This window comes from Prunus persica, chromosome G3, assembly GCF_000346465.2.
Source record: "Prunus persica cultivar Lovell chromosome G3, Prunus_persica_NCBIv2, whole genome shotgun sequence".
In the NCBI taxonomy this organism is placed as follows: Eukaryota; Viridiplantae; Streptophyta; class Magnoliopsida; order Rosales; family Rosaceae; genus Prunus; species Prunus persica.
The window spans coordinates 2,717,851-2,734,238 of NC_034011.1; the positions used below are offsets into that span (position 1 = coordinate 2,717,851).

At 37.4% G+C, this 16,388-nt stretch overlaps 4 protein-coding genes across 8 annotated transcripts; 2 read left to right on the forward strand and 2 right to left on the reverse strand.

Annotated features, from left to right (window-relative positions):
• Positions 61–3,448, forward strand: LOC18783721 (pentatricopeptide repeat-containing protein At2g18940, chloroplastic). The gene has a single exon (XM_007214873.2). It carries the CDS (start codon positions 339–341, stop codon positions 2,865–2,867), a length of 2,529 nt encoding a protein of 842 aa, XP_007214935.1. The 5' UTR covers positions 61–338; the 3' UTR covers positions 2,868–3,448.
• LOC18781661 (protein FLUORESCENT IN BLUE LIGHT, chloroplastic) lies at positions 5,102–8,064 on the forward strand. 5 transcript variants are annotated; one of them, XM_020559298.1, is made up of 5 exons: positions 5,102–5,331; positions 5,728–5,843; positions 6,323–6,491; positions 6,674–6,997; positions 7,616–8,064. In XM_020559298.1, exons 1-5 carry the CDS (start codon positions 5,229–5,231, stop codon positions 7,816–7,818), a joined length of 915 nt encoding a protein of 304 aa, XP_020414887.1. In that variant the 5' UTR covers positions 5,102–5,228; the 3' UTR covers positions 7,819–8,064. The 5 variants fall into 5 exon arrangements, with proteins under 5 accessions (XP_020414887.1, XP_020414886.1, XP_007215743.1 ...); XM_020559297.1 differs by having other exon boundaries at positions 5,104–5,331; positions 6,320–6,491; XM_007215681.2 differs by having other exon boundaries at positions 5,104–5,331; positions 5,734–5,843; positions 6,320–6,491; positions 7,616–8,045.
• On the reverse strand, positions 8,332–12,875 carry LOC18782412 (oligouridylate-binding protein 1B). The gene is made up of 12 exons (XM_007215371.2): positions 12,619–12,875; positions 11,635–11,696; positions 11,111–11,213; positions 10,860–10,936; positions 10,719–10,780; positions 10,536–10,623; positions 10,285–10,360; positions 9,966–9,996; positions 9,722–9,841; positions 9,506–9,591; positions 9,028–9,204; positions 8,332–8,864 (listed from the first exon to the last, which is right to left on the reverse strand). The coding sequence occupies exons 1-12, from the start codon at positions 12,721–12,723 to the stop codon at positions 8,577–8,579; spliced, it is 1,275 nt and encodes a 424-aa protein (XP_007215433.1). The 5' UTR covers positions 12,724–12,875; the 3' UTR covers positions 8,332–8,576.
• On the reverse strand, positions 14,576–16,117 carry LOC18782132 (protein TIFY 10b). The gene is made up of 4 exons (XM_007215896.2): positions 16,083–16,117; positions 15,305–15,960; positions 15,032–15,089; positions 14,576–14,925 (listed from the first exon to the last, which is right to left on the reverse strand). The coding sequence occupies exons 1-4, from the start codon at positions 16,115–16,117 to the stop codon at positions 14,796–14,798; spliced, it is 879 nt and encodes a 292-aa protein (XP_007215958.2). The 3' UTR covers positions 14,576–14,795.

Sequence of the window (16,388 nt, forward strand, 5' to 3'; positions counted from 1 at the left end):
TATATATATATATATATATATATATATATATATATATATAGCCAAAATGAATTTCAAATATAGCGAAGAGACAAAGATACCCTTGAAAGAAACTCAGTTATTCATAAACCCAATCTTTTGCCCAATATCATCTCTCTTCAATAGAGACCAATGATCTCTCTGTCTCGGTCTGTCTCTCATCCAAGTCACAATATCGAAACCCATGCTGAAATGCTCTCTCCATCTACCGCTGCTATATCCAAATCCATTCTTCTCTGCTTATTTTCTCACTTGTCACCCAATAGAGCTTCTCTGCTCATCCATTGTAGCAAAACCCTTTAACTCCAATTATCTCTATAATGGAAGGTACTTTCTTTCCATCCAGACCAGCATATCCCCTTCCAACAAACAGACCAATACAACCAAGCCCTCCTGTGAAATTCAATTCAACAACATTGCCACCCCCTCCTCAGACTCCATCTCCTCCATTTCCTATTGACTCCCTTCTCCAGCACCTTCTGAGCCTCTCTTCACCACCTAACACTCCCCCCAAGCTCAAACCTTTAAACCCACCTCAGCAAACCAATGGCAATTTCCCTTCTCTTCAAATTTCAGTTGATTCAACCCCAAAACAGCATCATCAACTGAAGAAAGCGGCTTCAATTTTGGTCCCAAATTTTGAGGACGATAAAGTAGAGGTGAAACCAGAAGATGGGCTTCTTGACTTTTTGACAATAAAGGGTAAGTTGATGTTCAGTTCCATTGTAGAGCAGCCTTTGCATAGTTTGAATGATTTCTTTGATTCTGCTAAGTTTGAGTTGTTTGAAGTTGATTTGATTAGTCTCTTGAAAGCATTGGACCTCTCTGGCAATTGGGAAAGAGCCCTTTTGTTGTTCGAATGGATTCTGTCCAACTTAAGCTCAGAAAATTTGAAATTAAATAATCCGATGATTGAACTAATGGTTAGAATTCTTGGTAGAGAGTCACAGCATACGATTGCATCAAAATTGTTTGATGTGATTCCTATAGAGAAATACTCATTAGATGTTCGAGCTTACACGACTATCATTCACGCTCATTCTCGTACTGGCAAGTATGAACGTGCAATTGACCTGTTTAACAAAATGGTGGAGCTTGGTCTCTCACCAACTTTGGTCACATACAATGTCATGCTTGATGTTTATGGGAAGATGGGTCGATCTTGGAATAAAATTTTAGGCCTCTTGGAGGACATGAGGAGCAAAGGATTTGAATTTGATGAGTTTACTTGTAGTACGGTGATATCTGCTTGTGGAAGAGAGGGGTTGTTGAATGAGGCAAAAGAGTTCTTTGCTGGATTAAAGTCACAAGGCTATGTACCAGGAACTGTTACCTACAATGCTTTGTTACAAGTTTTCGGCAAGGCGGGGGTATTTACAGAGGCCTTGAGTATATTAAAAGAAATGGAGGACAACAATTGCCCACCTGATGCTGTTACTTACAATGAGCTTGTGGCAGCTTATGTGAGGGCAGGATTCTCTGAGGAAGGTGCATCTGTCCTAGAAACCATGACCCAAAAAGGAACAATGCCAAATGCTGTTACATACACGACTGTGATAAATGCATATGGTAAAGCTGGAAAGGAGGAAGAGGCTCTAAGGTTGTTCAACCATATGAAGGCGACAGGCTGTGTTCCTAATGTTTGTACCTACAATGCTGTCCTTGGAATGCTCGGAAAAAAATCACTACCAGAGGAGATGATAATGCTGCTTTGTGAAATGAAGGCAAGTGGATGTGCCCCTAACCGTATTACCTGGAACACAATGCTTGCCATGTGTGGGGATAAGGGTAGGCACAAATATGTGAATCGGGTCTTTCGAGAAATGAAGAATTGTGGTTTTGAGCCTGACAGGGACACATTTAATACCTTGATCAGTGCATATGGACGGTGTGGGTCGGAAATAGATGCTGCACAGATGTACGATGAGATGATCAAAGCAGGATTTACTCCATGTGTTACAACTTACAATGCACTTCTAAATGCTCTGGCTCGGCGAGGGGACTGGAAAGCAGCAGAATCTGTTGTTGTAGACATGAGAAGTAAGGGCTTCAAGCCTAATGAAACCTCATATTCATTGATGATCAATTGCTATGCTAAGGGAGCGAATGTGAAGGGGATAGAGAGAATTGAGAGAGAAATTTATGATGGTCATATTTTTCCTAGCTGGGTTCTTTTAAGAACTCTTGTTCTTGCAAACTTCAAGTGTAGAGCACTGAAGGGTATGGAGAGGGCATTCCAGAAATTGCAGAGCAATGGATACAAACCTGACTTGGTTCTATACAATTCGATGCTTTCAATTTTTGCTAGAAACAACATGTATGACCGGGCAAATGACATGTTGTACATGATTCGTGAAAACGGCCTTCAGCCAGATCTTGTAACCTACAATAGCTTGATGGACATGTATGCCAGAAAGGGAGAGTGTTGGAAAGCAGAAGAAATACTTATGGCCCTACAAAAATCTGGTGGGAAACCAGACCTAGTCTCTTATAACACTGTCATCAAAGGGTTTTGCAGGCAAGGGCACATGCAGGAGGCCATAAGAATTCTCTCCGAGATGACAGCCAGAGGGATTCGGCCGTGTATCTTTACCTACAATACTTTTATCACAGGCTATGCAGGGCAGGGAATGTTCTCAGAAATAGATGAAGTGATTAGCTATATGACTCAGAACAATTGCAAGCCCAATGAGCTAAGCTACAAGATTGCAGTGGATGGTTATTGTAAAGCAAGAAAGTATAAAGAAGCCATGGACTTTCTCTCAAAGATTAAGGAGATTGATAATTCTTTTGATGATCAATATGTGCAAAGACTTGCTTCCCGCATTAGGGGTAATTTGGAATCATAACTTCATCATGTATCACTGTTGGTTTGGATTTGCTTCTTGTTTCGGGATGTGCTGGTCAGTACTGAAAAAAGGCTTGTGAACTAATTTTCCAGCTACTTTGTTCAATTTGCAATGGATAAGTCAGACAGGTAGTCAAAGTTATATGGAATCTTGACATGGAAGACAAATTATGGGTTTCAGCTTCTGAATTCAAACCTATCAACTGCTTTTCTGTGCAATTGTTGCAAATTGATAGTGGTACAAATTAAAAGCTCAAGAACCAGTTTGAGTGGAGTTCTTTTGATCCCAAGACCTGCATAACAGGGTTTCAAAGAGACGTTTGTTACTTTGTTGTTGGGTATGTGTATGAAATTTTTAAGGCTAAATTATTGAAATACCCCATGCAAGTCAATTTCAGTCTCAGTTTCCCCCTGAAAAGGGAAACTGGTTTACTGCTTTTGATTAGAAAAGGGGAGCTGGTTTATATGTTTTTATTTTATTAGAGATATGAAGCTGCTGGGGATTATGTTTTGATGTAAAAATATGTTTTTTATGGCAATTGTGTTGATTGCTTTTGATTAGAAAAGAGCTGATGGTTTATATGTTTTTTTTTATTTGAGATATGAAGCTGCTGGGGATAATGTTTTGATGTAAAAATCTGCAGCAAATAGCAGTTTAATGGCAGGTTTATATGTTTTTAATTAAATATATGAAAAGATATACGAGGCTACTGTGGATTAATTCATGTAGAAGTCCGCAGCAAATGGCAGCTTGCTCACACATCGTAATGCACCATTATTTCATGTAAAAATCGCATATATGAAGCTTCAGTTTGCATATAGGTTTTCTATTAGTTTGTTTATGTTACGTACTACTTTAAAATATACCCTAACCCTATGCTTGGACGAAGAAATTGAAAATTACATAGAATTCTAAAATGACAGTATTTAGATTTTAGATCACTGTCATTTAAATTTCTGGCAATTTAGATCTCATGCTCCAATTTCCACAATTTTTTCCGCGCATCATTTAATAATTTACGTAATAAGTTGCCAAACAAAGAAATTATCAATTTTTCCATTTAAATTCCCGACTTTTACCAAATTCCGAGTTATTTTTCTTCATCCAAACGAAGGATTCGAGATGCAAAAGTGTGGATCAGACGAAAACAGTCGGGAATTGCATAAGACCACTTCTCTTTTCCCGCTCAATGTTGCTTATTGGGTATGAACCCGGACAATTACCAAATAGCACCAATTCAATTGCAAGCCCACTCTTGACCAAAAACAAATTGCTGGTCCACCAGCAAGAAATAGCCCAACTTAGGCTGTTTAATTTTTTTAAATTTTTTTTTATAAAGAAATTGAAGGTGTGGTAAATCTGAGTTAGGCCCATTCAAATCAGTGTGCCCACTTCCTCTAGAGTAGCTTATAAAAAAGTATTCTCCAAAAAAAAATAATTTAAGTTGAAGTCCTTGGTTCATTTGGTTGCATGGAAAAAAACTTACATATCTCATATTTCATCTCGCTCTCTATTTGTCTTAGAAGTTTTACTTGATATCATAAGGTGAGCTATGAAAAAGTCCTTTCAAGAAGTGTCAAACAGACTCCAATGCCTTAAATTGCCATTTGCACCATTATACATGGCTCTACATGGGTAAATTTGAACAAAATTGAGGTGAAAAGTTGGCTTTAAATTGGATATTGGTAACTTGCTTAACCACAAGGATATTATTAAGAACTTTTACAAAGAAAGGGACATTGACATATGATTCATACCACAAAGGATTTGTGTAATTTGGCAACTAAAGAAAAAATAAATAATTATTTATTTGTTTTAATAGCTAATGACATGATGAGGCTGTAATTGATATTTTATGTATGAGAACTAGGGTTGGTATTGAGATGTGTTAATGTCAGACTAATAAACGTGTCAAGAATGTTCAACCTAAATTCGACCAATTTAATAAACTTGTTGTGTCAGGTTTGAATTGTTTTAAACATGTATTTTGTGATTTGTCCCAAAAAAAAAAAAACAAAAACAAGCATGTTGTTCAATAACATATTTAACCAATTATTAAACATGTAACATCTTCTTTTTTTTTAAAGAAACTAAATTCAATAAAGAAAAAAAAATGTCACGTGTTTAAGAAGAGATTAAATTCAAAATACAGATGATATTTATTATTATTAATAAAATTAAAAATTAAATAGTAAGGAAGAATGTTATCCATTATCAATATCCAAAATACAATCCTCCTGCTCATCATGTCGGATGACCAGTGGCACCAATGTTATTTATGAATTAAAGTTATTTTTTAGTTGACAAAGATTCTGCTTATCTAAAAGCCCACAGTAACGCCACCAACGTTTATCCGAAGCAATGGCGGTGGTAGCCCGTTTCTCCTGCTGCTTATTTACTCACCCGAAGAACTCCGGCCGATCTCCACTGTCCGATCAAATCTCCGTCAAGTCCAGTCTTCCTGGTTAGTAATGACTTCTTAAAGTTCTTTCTTTTAGGTGCCAATTTAGTGACCTTGAGTTTTCCGGGGGATTTTTAACTTGGGCTCCTGTTTGGTTACTCAGAAAGTTAAGGAAAGAAAATGGGATGTTGTTGACTTAGAATTCTCAGATATAGGTGACTTCATAATTGAAAATTTTCCCTCTTTTTAGTTTTTCTTCCTAGATTGAAATGAATAAATAAGCTTGGCATGGTCAAAGGTGTGAGTGGAATGTGAGGATTTAAAGCTACTGCATTATGGGATTTTTCTTGTCAATGTTCTTGGGGAGTAACTTAGTACATTGTTTGTTGCAAAAATGTGTTGGTACACTTGAATTGAAGCTGGTCTGCATATTGACTTGGAAGTTTTTTTCATTGTAAGAACCAGGGAAGTTACCTTCTCTTCCATTTCAAGCCGAAAAGCTTAGGTCAGCATTTGGAAATACTTTAGACGGACTGTTTGAGATCCACCATGTGTTGCCAAACAAAAAAAGTCAGGTATGATGGTGAGTTCCTGTACCAGCTTTTTGTGGTTTATTTGTATATTTATTTTTGGGAGATTGGGGTTTTTCATATTTGTCACCGTCAACTTGCCTGCTTTGTGACTTGTGTAAAGCCAGTCTATAGATAAAGTATTACAAGAGGAAAATATATGTTACCCCCTTTTATGAAGCCAATCTATAGATGACAACATCATTTGTATTTTATTCGAAGGTTTATGTAGAAACCTGATGAGTATTGCATTCTGGTGCTCCGTTCAAGTATCTTAAATCCCCCTGTTGGTTGATTTTCATCTTTTGACAGATGCATCATTATGAGGGAATAAAAAGATATTTGAGTTTGTCTAGTATCATGAAGATGCGTGTGCTCCAAATTCCTATTTTTTGTTACCCTAAACCCTTCGCATCTATTATGATCTAATGATCCCTATTTAACAATTTTTTTTTCCACTCCTGTGGAAACTATCACTTCAGCAGGGAGACATACAGTTGAGATTCCCAGCAATGGAACTTTTGGTTGGTAATGCCTTAATACTGACAACACCTTTGAAGGCCTTAGCAGAAACATGTGAAGCTGAAAACTCTGTTTTCAACATGAACATGCCTGTACTGCTGTTTGTAGCCCTCGTAGGGGCCACTGTTGGTGGTAAGATATTACTGGGTTTATAATCAAATCAGCATTAATGCTGTTCCATAGGATTTAAGGGCTTTGCTTATGAACATGTTTTAAGTAGTTCTATTGCATTTCTTTGTTCAACAGACTGTATTCAGTGTATTCCTTATAGCCATGTTGAGTAGTTTGTTGATAGTTTATTGCTTCTATGATAGGCTTGCTTGCTCGGCAAAGGAAAGGAGAATTACAGCGAGTGAATGAACAGTTGCGTCAAATCAATCAGTCTCTAAGAAGGCAGGCTAAGATTGAGTCATATGCTCCCACTTTGAGTTATTCACCTATTGGTGCAAAAGTACTTCCAGAGAATGAGGTGATAGTTGATCCAAGAAAGCATGAGTTGATTTCTCGATTGAAGGCTGGGAAGAACTTTTTGAGGAATCAAGAAACAGAAAAAGCACTGGGCGAGTTTAAGACAGCTCTTGAGCTTGCTCAAAGTGTGAAGGACCCAATTGAGGAAAAGAAGGCTGCAAGAGGTTTAGGTTCGTTTTCGTTACTCTTGTTCATTACTTTCCTGTTTTCACATATAATATTATTGCAGCAGTTCAAATATGAATAAGAAGTACTAAAGAAAAGTAGCAAAATTGGAGTGCCCGTATCTTGGGAACAAACATTTTCTTTTTCTTTTTTGCATCAGTTAAGTTGTGTTATTGAGTCGTTTGTAATATAAACTACATTGAGCACTCCCACTGAATGTCTCATTCACTGGCAGGTGAAATTCTTTTGCAACTTTGTTAAGACAACAAATAAGAAAAACTAGATGCAACTGTTCATGTTCTCTATCTAATTGAGACTGAGCATACTTTGTGCACAGATTCACTTTTTTGTTCATTTGCTTACTGACTACTTTTGTCTCTGTGAGCCTCATTTCTTAGCTTCAGGTGGCAGTGTGAACGATGATGAACAGTTTGCAATTGTACTTGTCTTAAATTATGTTGGTTTGGGTATTTTTCTATTTTGAAATTCTTTTCTAATGGCAGTGTGAATGATGTTGAACAGTTTGCAATTGTACATGTCTTAAATTATGTTGGTTTGGGTATTTTTCTATTTTGAAATTCTTTTCTAATTCTATTCTTTTTAATGCGATTTGCATCTCGTAGGTGCCTCGCTGCAAAGACTGGGCAAGTACCGAGACGCCATTAAATACCATTCTATGGTTTTGGCAATCTCCGAGCGAGAAGGAGAAGACTCAGGAAACACAGAAGCTTATGGAGCAATTGCTGATTGTTATACCGAGCTCGGAGATCTCGAACGGGCAGGGAAGTTCTATGACAATTATATTGCAAGGTTGGAATCTGACTGAATCAGCTTCATGACCCAGAAGTTTGGTCTATTATCTATGAATTACAGAGTTAGATGTAGCCTGCGGATCCCGGATCATTTTGTTTCATTTTTTGTGCTAGAAGTAGTTTGATGCATAATGCCTTGTTAATCCATCTACTCTTTCCAACCTTGTCTGTGTCTCTTTAGATTGTAGAAGAATATAGATGTTCCATTTTTAATTCGCCCAAGAAAATAAATTACAGATCAGTGGGTCTTAATTGTCCAATCTTAACTTGAACCCCCGTTCGTGCCTTTGCCTCCAATGATTCAACTTTCAAGGAGCTATGTCAAAGAGACGTCTTAGTTACTTCGAATTGTAGCTTCCAGATATGAGAATGAGTGAAATTGTATACTGACTTCCATGTATTGATCATACCTTCAGCTATTGCTGATAGCTTAAACAAAGGTGGGTTTTACCATTACAAAATCAATAACAGCTAAAATAACAACAAAAGCAGAATAAATAAATAAAGGGGGAAGAACTGAAAACAAATTTGAAAAAGCCAACTCCCTCTAATAATAATAACCACTCATCATAACGCATTAGAAAACAGGGATCATACATGTTACACATCCAGAGACAGCAAGCACATAAAGGCAGGGTAACAAGCTCACCGCTCAAGGGGCGGAAATAATAAAACGCTTCCTAAGGGGTTTATAACTCAGATAACACCTGCATAGTGGCAGGAAATATATATATATGTAGGTTGTACCATTTAACAGAACTCTTATGTATTATTACTGGTAGTACATGAGCTGCTGGGCAGCAGCAACATTCTGGAATCCGCCGTCGTATATAGCTTGGCTTGCTCCAGCAGTGCCCATTCCCATTGCTGCCTGCTTAAGGGGATGCTGCCCCTGGGGGTGCATGAGAGCATGGACACCACCCATCTTGCTCATTGCAAGTTGCCGTTCATAGGCCAAGAGGTCTGTTGCAGAGAGGCCTGGTAAAGGTGCTGCTGCTGCTGGTGGAGGGAGTGGGTTTGAAATTGTCCCTGGTGGAGTAGGCTTGCTACCCCAAGAGCACTACATGCACAAAAATAATATGAGTTCAGCGATCAATGTAGAGACACAAAAAGTAGAAACACTCGGACAACATACATGTATCACTAAGAGAGAGAGAACCCAGTCCTCTACTATTTCCAACTTCCTGAAATTCTTAACTCTGATAATAAGCAGAGAACCACACCTTTATTTGTCTACCACACAAAATTGACTGAGTATTTCCCATTTGAATAGCCAGAGCTGCCTCAGCATGGGTACTGAATCTCACAAAACCAAAGCCCTTGTCACGCTGGAGCCGAACCTCCTCGATCACCCCAACACCAAGAGCATGAAAATGCCGATGAAGATCAAGCTGAGTGACCTGTAACGAAAAGACCAATTTAACAGGTTTTCAAATAAACTAATAACAGTGGAATTTCTATGATCTACAAGTACTGAAGATATTCATTTAGTTCTCTAAATCATTTCCTCTTTCAAGAAACTAAAAAGCACCAACTCAAGTTGAAAAGCAGTTAAAAGTAAAAAAATTCATCTAAGGCATGGCAGAAATTAATGTGTGACAGTGCGGGTAAGTATATGTGTGTATCTGAGTGTGTGCACGTGTTAAACAGAGAGAGAGAGAGAGAGAGTGAAGAGATATAATAGATAAGAAAATTTCTTGCCTCTGGAGCAAGATTGCCCACATAAACAGTAGTATATTGAGGGTTGTTCTCCGGAGCCTCACTGTTTGTTGTCTCCTTTCCATCTTCTGCACAATCAAAACTGAATATGAGTCTGTCACAGGCAGAGGGCTCTATCCTTTCACATAATAAATTTGAAACTAGCAAAAACCAAATTATTTTCCTTTCAACATAAAAAAATGACCACGGTGGGCTCACCTGATGAACCATTTGTAAGTTCCACAACACTTTTAGCATCTGAACTCTGCTTATCCTCATTGGAACCAGCACCTTTTGTTGCCCAGTTGCAACGTATCTGTCTACTTCCAAGCCACTTACCTGGCATCACAGCCAAAAAAAGTTCAAAGTCCGGTGAGAAGCAACACGAGAGAGGAAGCCATAACCACGTACTCAGCATCTATGCATTTTTAAAATAATTTTTAAAGAAGAACATCGTCCTTACCAGTTAAGTCATTTATCGCACTTTGAGCATCCTGAAAGAGAAAATGGAAGTATGATGAGAATCAATTTAAGCACAAATCTACATAATTAAATAAATGCAGAGGCTGGGTTTTGGCTAACGCGTTATTGACTCTTTAAAAGAAAATTTGAAATTTGATGTCATTATATCAAAGCTGTTACCTAATTTCTCTCATCCTAATTCCTTGCATTCAGTTACCAGTCCATCAGAACTACCATTCAGACTCAGAATAGATTATTAACAAAAAAGAATTCAAGATCCCATGCATTCCAAAAGATACCAAAAGTAAAGAACATACTACCTGTTGGTTTCGGAATGAGACAAACCCAAAGCCTCTTGAACGCCCTGTCTTCTGATCCCACATAACCCTTGCATCTCTAACACCAACAAAACAATCAAATTAGATACGTCATAAACACACTGGATTACAAGGTAAGCTTAACAAATGTTTAACGGATGACCTAAAACTTCCAGGAGTTCTAACTATTGGCCATCAGATGTCCTATAAAAAATGATAAAATTAAGAAAATGGGTGTCCGAGAAGACACTTACGAACAACTGGGATAAACAGAAAAGCATGCAAATAACGTAGCATCAGTAACCTCAGGGCTTAGATCACCAACAAAAATGTTGAAATGGCCTGCACATCAAAAAGACAATATCAAAACTAACCTAGCTGATAAATGCGAAACCTACATCAAAATTAGTTCCGGGAAAGAAAAAACTTGAACTAACCTGATGTATCCTCCCTTTGACCACTAGCATATGCCCAATTTACTTTGATAGGCTGCCCAAACCTTGAAATCACATATCAAAATTTTAGAGACAATCATAACAAACAAAATAACCAGGAGAGTAATTAAGATTTGTACTTACAGATGTCTGCCATTGAGAGACAATATTGCAAGGGCAGCTGATCTGCGATCAAAATAGTGAATGAACCCATACGATGACTGCAAAAGGCAGAAAAAACAAAAATGATCGTCAGCTGGTAAATTTGAGTTAGGCTCATAGTAAACTAATTTATTCAAGAAATTTTCAATAGCCACCAAGTAGACTTCTTTGGTGAACAGCAAAACAGTTAAAATAAACACCAAGGGCGGCTATGTGGACCATTGCGAACTTACCTTTTCCTTTCTTATAAGTTTGCAGCTTTCAACAGCACCGGTACTTGCAAAAACCTCTTGAAGAAGTGGTTCAGTCACCTGGGTATGTATGTTCCCCACATACCTGAAATTTCTCAAAAATGAAGAAACTGGAAGTTTTAAAACCAGAAGAGAAGAAAGAAATTAAATTAATCCATAAGCAATTACTCTCGATCAGAAATGACAAAAATATAATGCAAGTAACACATGGTTAACATCATATTGATATTTTTGGAAAGAGAGCATGGCCAGGGAATGGGTAAAACTGCAATAAAGGTGCATAATTTAAGATAGTTGAAAATTTAAAATACTTTAGGAAGATAGCATGGGGTAAGTGAAGAGCAACAATGAAAGAAACAAAACAATGATAAAAAATCAAATATTCAATGAAGTATTGATTAAGGGTATGAAAACTACGGAGAACTATAACAGTTACATAAGCATAGAGGTGAAACAAAGAAAAACACAAGATGAAAAGAAAAAAATTGTCTAGACAAAACACTCACACACTGCGGCAAGTACTTGGATCAAAACCAGGAGGCAGATTTCCACTTGGGATTGGCTCTATCTGCAAAATAAAAATATGAAAAAGAAAAGAAAATAAAGAAACCTAAAAAATACAAGCAAAATAAAAGAAACCTAAATCAAAATAAACTAAAATCCCCTACTTCTTTATCAACCAAGTCAGGAGTACTTCAACCTGAAAGCAGAATCCACTTAAATAGGTACTTGCACTAGAAACTAACAAGGGCAATTTAAAACACTAGTGCTCCGCCGTGAAAAATAATGATTATGCAAGACAAAAACATGGTTGGCAGGAAAACTAAAGTTAACGTAAAAAAGGGCAACCCTACGCAGTTAATCAAAATTCTAAGATAGGTCAAAATGAGCATTTGGTTTACTTCTATATTTGAAACTCTTTTCTGCAACTTACTGGAGCCTTCAAAATCACCAGGAACAACATACTTAGAAACAATTCAAAAAAACCAGTGTTCAGAATGGATAAATCAGTACGATATTTTTATTGCCATTTCACTACGACATAATGATGAGAAAGTTGCACAGATGCCTATAATGCTTGTCCATATTTGAATTCCGAAAAAGTTTTAAAAAAAATGATTAATCTAATTAAACATGAATCATTTTACCCCAACACTCGAGCTCCGCTTAGCTCCAAAACATAACACGGAGAAGAGAAAATTCAAAAAATAAACTCAAACTCAACACCCTAGCTCAATTTCCACTATCGAGAAAAAATCAAATTTAGAACGTTCGCACAACAAAAACTATCAAAAATCCAAGCTTGGAAATCAGGTACTTCCAAAACAAGAAAGAAGAGAACTTAACCCTAGGTCGCTAGCTTCCATAATGCAATCACATAGAAAGACAACCGGAGCTCAAAGATCAACACCAAAATCCAAGCAAAACTCGTACCCAGAAACAGAATCAAAGTCACAGGAAAAGAAATAAAGAAGAGAGAAAGCTCGAACCTGAGGGGGAGCTAATAGGCCAGGGTGGTAAAGAGAATGCTGCTGAAGAAGAGCCTGTTGCATCAGAGCTTGTTGCTGCTGCTGCTTCAGCCTCTGGTGCTGCATTTCCTCGGTGATTTTCCGAGAAAGTCGGTGTCTGGCCGAGAAATTTGAGGTTAGGGTTCGAGCAAGGGCCTCAATAGAAATGAAAGAGAAGGGAAGAGAGCGAAAGAAAGAGAGAGAGAGAAGAGGCCTCTGACAGAGAAAAAAAAAATCATTAATGGCTCTTGGGATTTATATAGAGGGATATACCAAAGACAAAAGAGGGACAAATGCTAAGCTAATGAATTTGGCTCCCCCGACCCAATCTCTTACCACATGCCACTTGGCCACTTAGATTTAAACTTACTTCAATCAATGAAATAATAAGCTAATTATTTCTGGATTAGGCACTAAAAAGTCTTATTTATAACTTAATTGGGCTTTCCTAAATGGGAATGTGTCCACACTTTTTTTTACAACTATTTAGGCCTTGGGGCTAAGGCTAGGAAATTGAGCTTGGATTTTGAGGTGGTGTTGTACTTGTTACATATGGAGTCCACTCCAAAGTTGGGCTTCAGCCTTTCTTTTCTAGCCCACTTTAGGTATTTGTCATTTAATTTTCAATTCCTTTTTTTGAGAGGATGACGATATATTATTATTTTTTATAATACAAGTAATAGTCTAAACTGCTTTAAATTAATTTAATCTATTGGGAAGGGGACTCAAACTTGAGCAATATATTTTGAATAATACCATTTGGTTCTTTTACATTGCAATGAAATTTAGGGTTTTACATTTATGTTCTTCACCCAAAATTTTCTCGTTTATTCATTGTGTCCACACTTTTTGACGTGGATCTCATGTACCTTTGGAAAATGTTTACATTGGTCTTCGTCATAGCATATCTTCTACATCCATATATGATCTTATGATCATCGGTCTACACATCTCTCTCGGTTTCATCGTCTATGTCATGCCATTACTATAACGACTCTCTTGCTCTTTGCCCTTGCTTTTTTGCTAGGCATCTCCTTTGTGTTTTATTTTGTAGATCATTATTTCGTCCATCTCAAAAATTGCCTCTACAATCGAACTAACGTTTAGCCTTTATGCTCATTGATCACACCAAATTATTTTCTCGGTTAACTAGTGTGGTCAGCAAACGCTTTCACTTATTTTGTGTCAATCTTGCATATTTTGCCTACGGAAAAGCTCGATTCAAGAGCCTGCTATGACCATGAACCTGGTTGGACCACATTATACATAGTTTTAAGAGAAATTATTGTGTATGCCCATCGAACCACATAGCGTGTTCGACCACGCTCACACAATAGTGAAAGCCCTGTATTTTGGTTCCACCCATCCCACAATAATCCTACCAAAGTAAATATGATGTCGTATACAGCAACTGCACACAATGATTTCTTAAACTTTAAGGCATGAATAGAATAGGAGTGGGAGGATGTAAAAGGAATGGAAGGTAAACTTTAACAACTTTGTGGATTAAGGTGCTTTAATTAAAAGTTAATTGGACAAAAATTGACCACATTAACTAAAGTGATGTCCATACAACTCAGTATGAATCCAAAACAACCATAATTTCTTTATTTATTTTTTCTCCTTTATAACCATCCACTGCTAGTTGATCAACTTTGACTAATTCAGACGCGTACAGTTTCTTTCCTCTGTTCCTTCACTTTTCAAGAAGAAACAAAGACATAAAATTAGGGTTAGGAAATAAAATAATCTTCTTCATATCGTCTCCTCTGAAAAGTAGGAAACATAAATTATTTTCGTGCTTCTCTCCAAACAACAACAACAAAAAGTGGACGAACTTGATTTTCATTTTCATTAAGATCTAATTTTATTTATTTATTATATCATTTGGATCTAAATCATCATATTAAATCTCTCAAAGAAATTTCGGTTACACACATAGTAATAATATCCATCCATAAATGGATCCAATCCCATTGATAAAAAATAATTACAAAAATTAAATTTTGATGGAAGAATAAATTGGGCGTATAACAAATTACAGAGTCAGAATCATAAAGCCGCTAGGAACCCTATATATATATATATATATATATATATATATTTATATAATAATGACAATAAAATCTAAATCTAATAAAAATTGTGAGCCCACTAAATCAATATAGCCTGAGTTCAAGCTGCTTTGAACATTGGCCTTCTACTTGATCCCTTGAACTCATTTCTTCCTCAGACTTGGAAGGAGATGCTCTTTGGTGGTTCACTTGGTATGGTGCTATGGCTGCCACCCTGAAATTAAAAATCCCAATAAGAATCTCTTCACACATGTTTACCCAAATTGGGGAACAAGACTTTTCAACCTAGAAATTAAATTATTTTTCAGAAAGTAATTTACCTTTCTTTCCTCTTCGCTAGAAACTTGTGAAGCGAAGCTCTTCTTGCAATTGGCAAATCTGTTTGTACAAAAAAATTGTAGCAAAAAAAATCAAAATCCAAAAAACTACAAGCCTAGCAAATACACAACCAATAGCTTCACTCTTCCACCTCCACTTATGTGGGAGGATGTTCGAAACTCCAGACACCCAATGAATATTGTTGTAAACTCCCTTTCCGAGTCGCTTACTAAAAAAAATTGAGGTAATTTAGTGGGGATGAAGAATTTAATTACCTGAACCAATAACTTGAGAATGAACTTTCTGAATATCCTGAGAATTAGCTGCAATATTTGGCTCAGAAGCCACCATTTTGGTCACAGAGGCAGAACCGAATTTGTCAATACCATTAGAAACAAACCCAGAAGAAATCTTGGAGCTTCCCTTGGTAGCGAAATTCATGATTTCTCTTGCCTTTTCTGCTTGAAGATCATTGAAAACCAGCACCTGGCCACCATAAAAGATGGTCATTTGGGCAGATCCAGGCTGATTTGAGAAAACTGCTTCTGGGTTCTTAGCAAACTGTGGAAACAAATCAATACTGGGTTTTGAAGATGGAGTCTCAGCAGCTGGGCCGGTCTCCATGTTAGTCAACAAGTCCATGGTTGTGGGGACTTGCAGGCTTCTCTTCTCCTTCAAGTACTGGCTCAGGAGGTTGCATGTTTGTGCAAAATTGACCTTCTCTGCCATGGCTTTTCCAATTGATGGTGATGAAACTGAGAGAAAAATCAAATCTTGTTCGGTGATGATGATGCTTGAGGGGCTTGAATTGAGAGAAATATTAATGGTGAAGAGAGAAGGGGAGGAGGAGGGAGAATATATGGAGAGAGCCAAGTGAGTTTGCCTAGCATGTTCTTTGAATCTTATAATTGGCCATGAGCTTTCTTGGTGTCTTTATCTTTGAATATAATATTAAAATTAATTGGTTAATGGGTATTCTATTTTTTTAAGCACGTGTTTTTTGCATTGTAAAAAATTGGAGGCAAGCGCAAGCAAGTGACATGATTCAAACACGTGGACTCAAAGGGCAAGAAGAGACCATCCTGCATAACGATGCTTTCCCACTTGGGCTCTAATTACAAAACTGTCCTCGACCACTACGAGGAGGAAACTTCGTATGTGGAAAATGTTCCGTCGAAGCGCGTAATGTTTCGACACGTGGCGATCACTATGGCCACTCAAGTGAAGTGACGAGATTACCCACGGAGTATTGAGAATTGTGTATAACGTGCTCTTGCTCAACCGAAGTCTCGAATCCCGAAGACACGAAGAAGAGAACCACCTGCTCGTAATTGTCACGTGTGGGCCCCGCCACCCTGT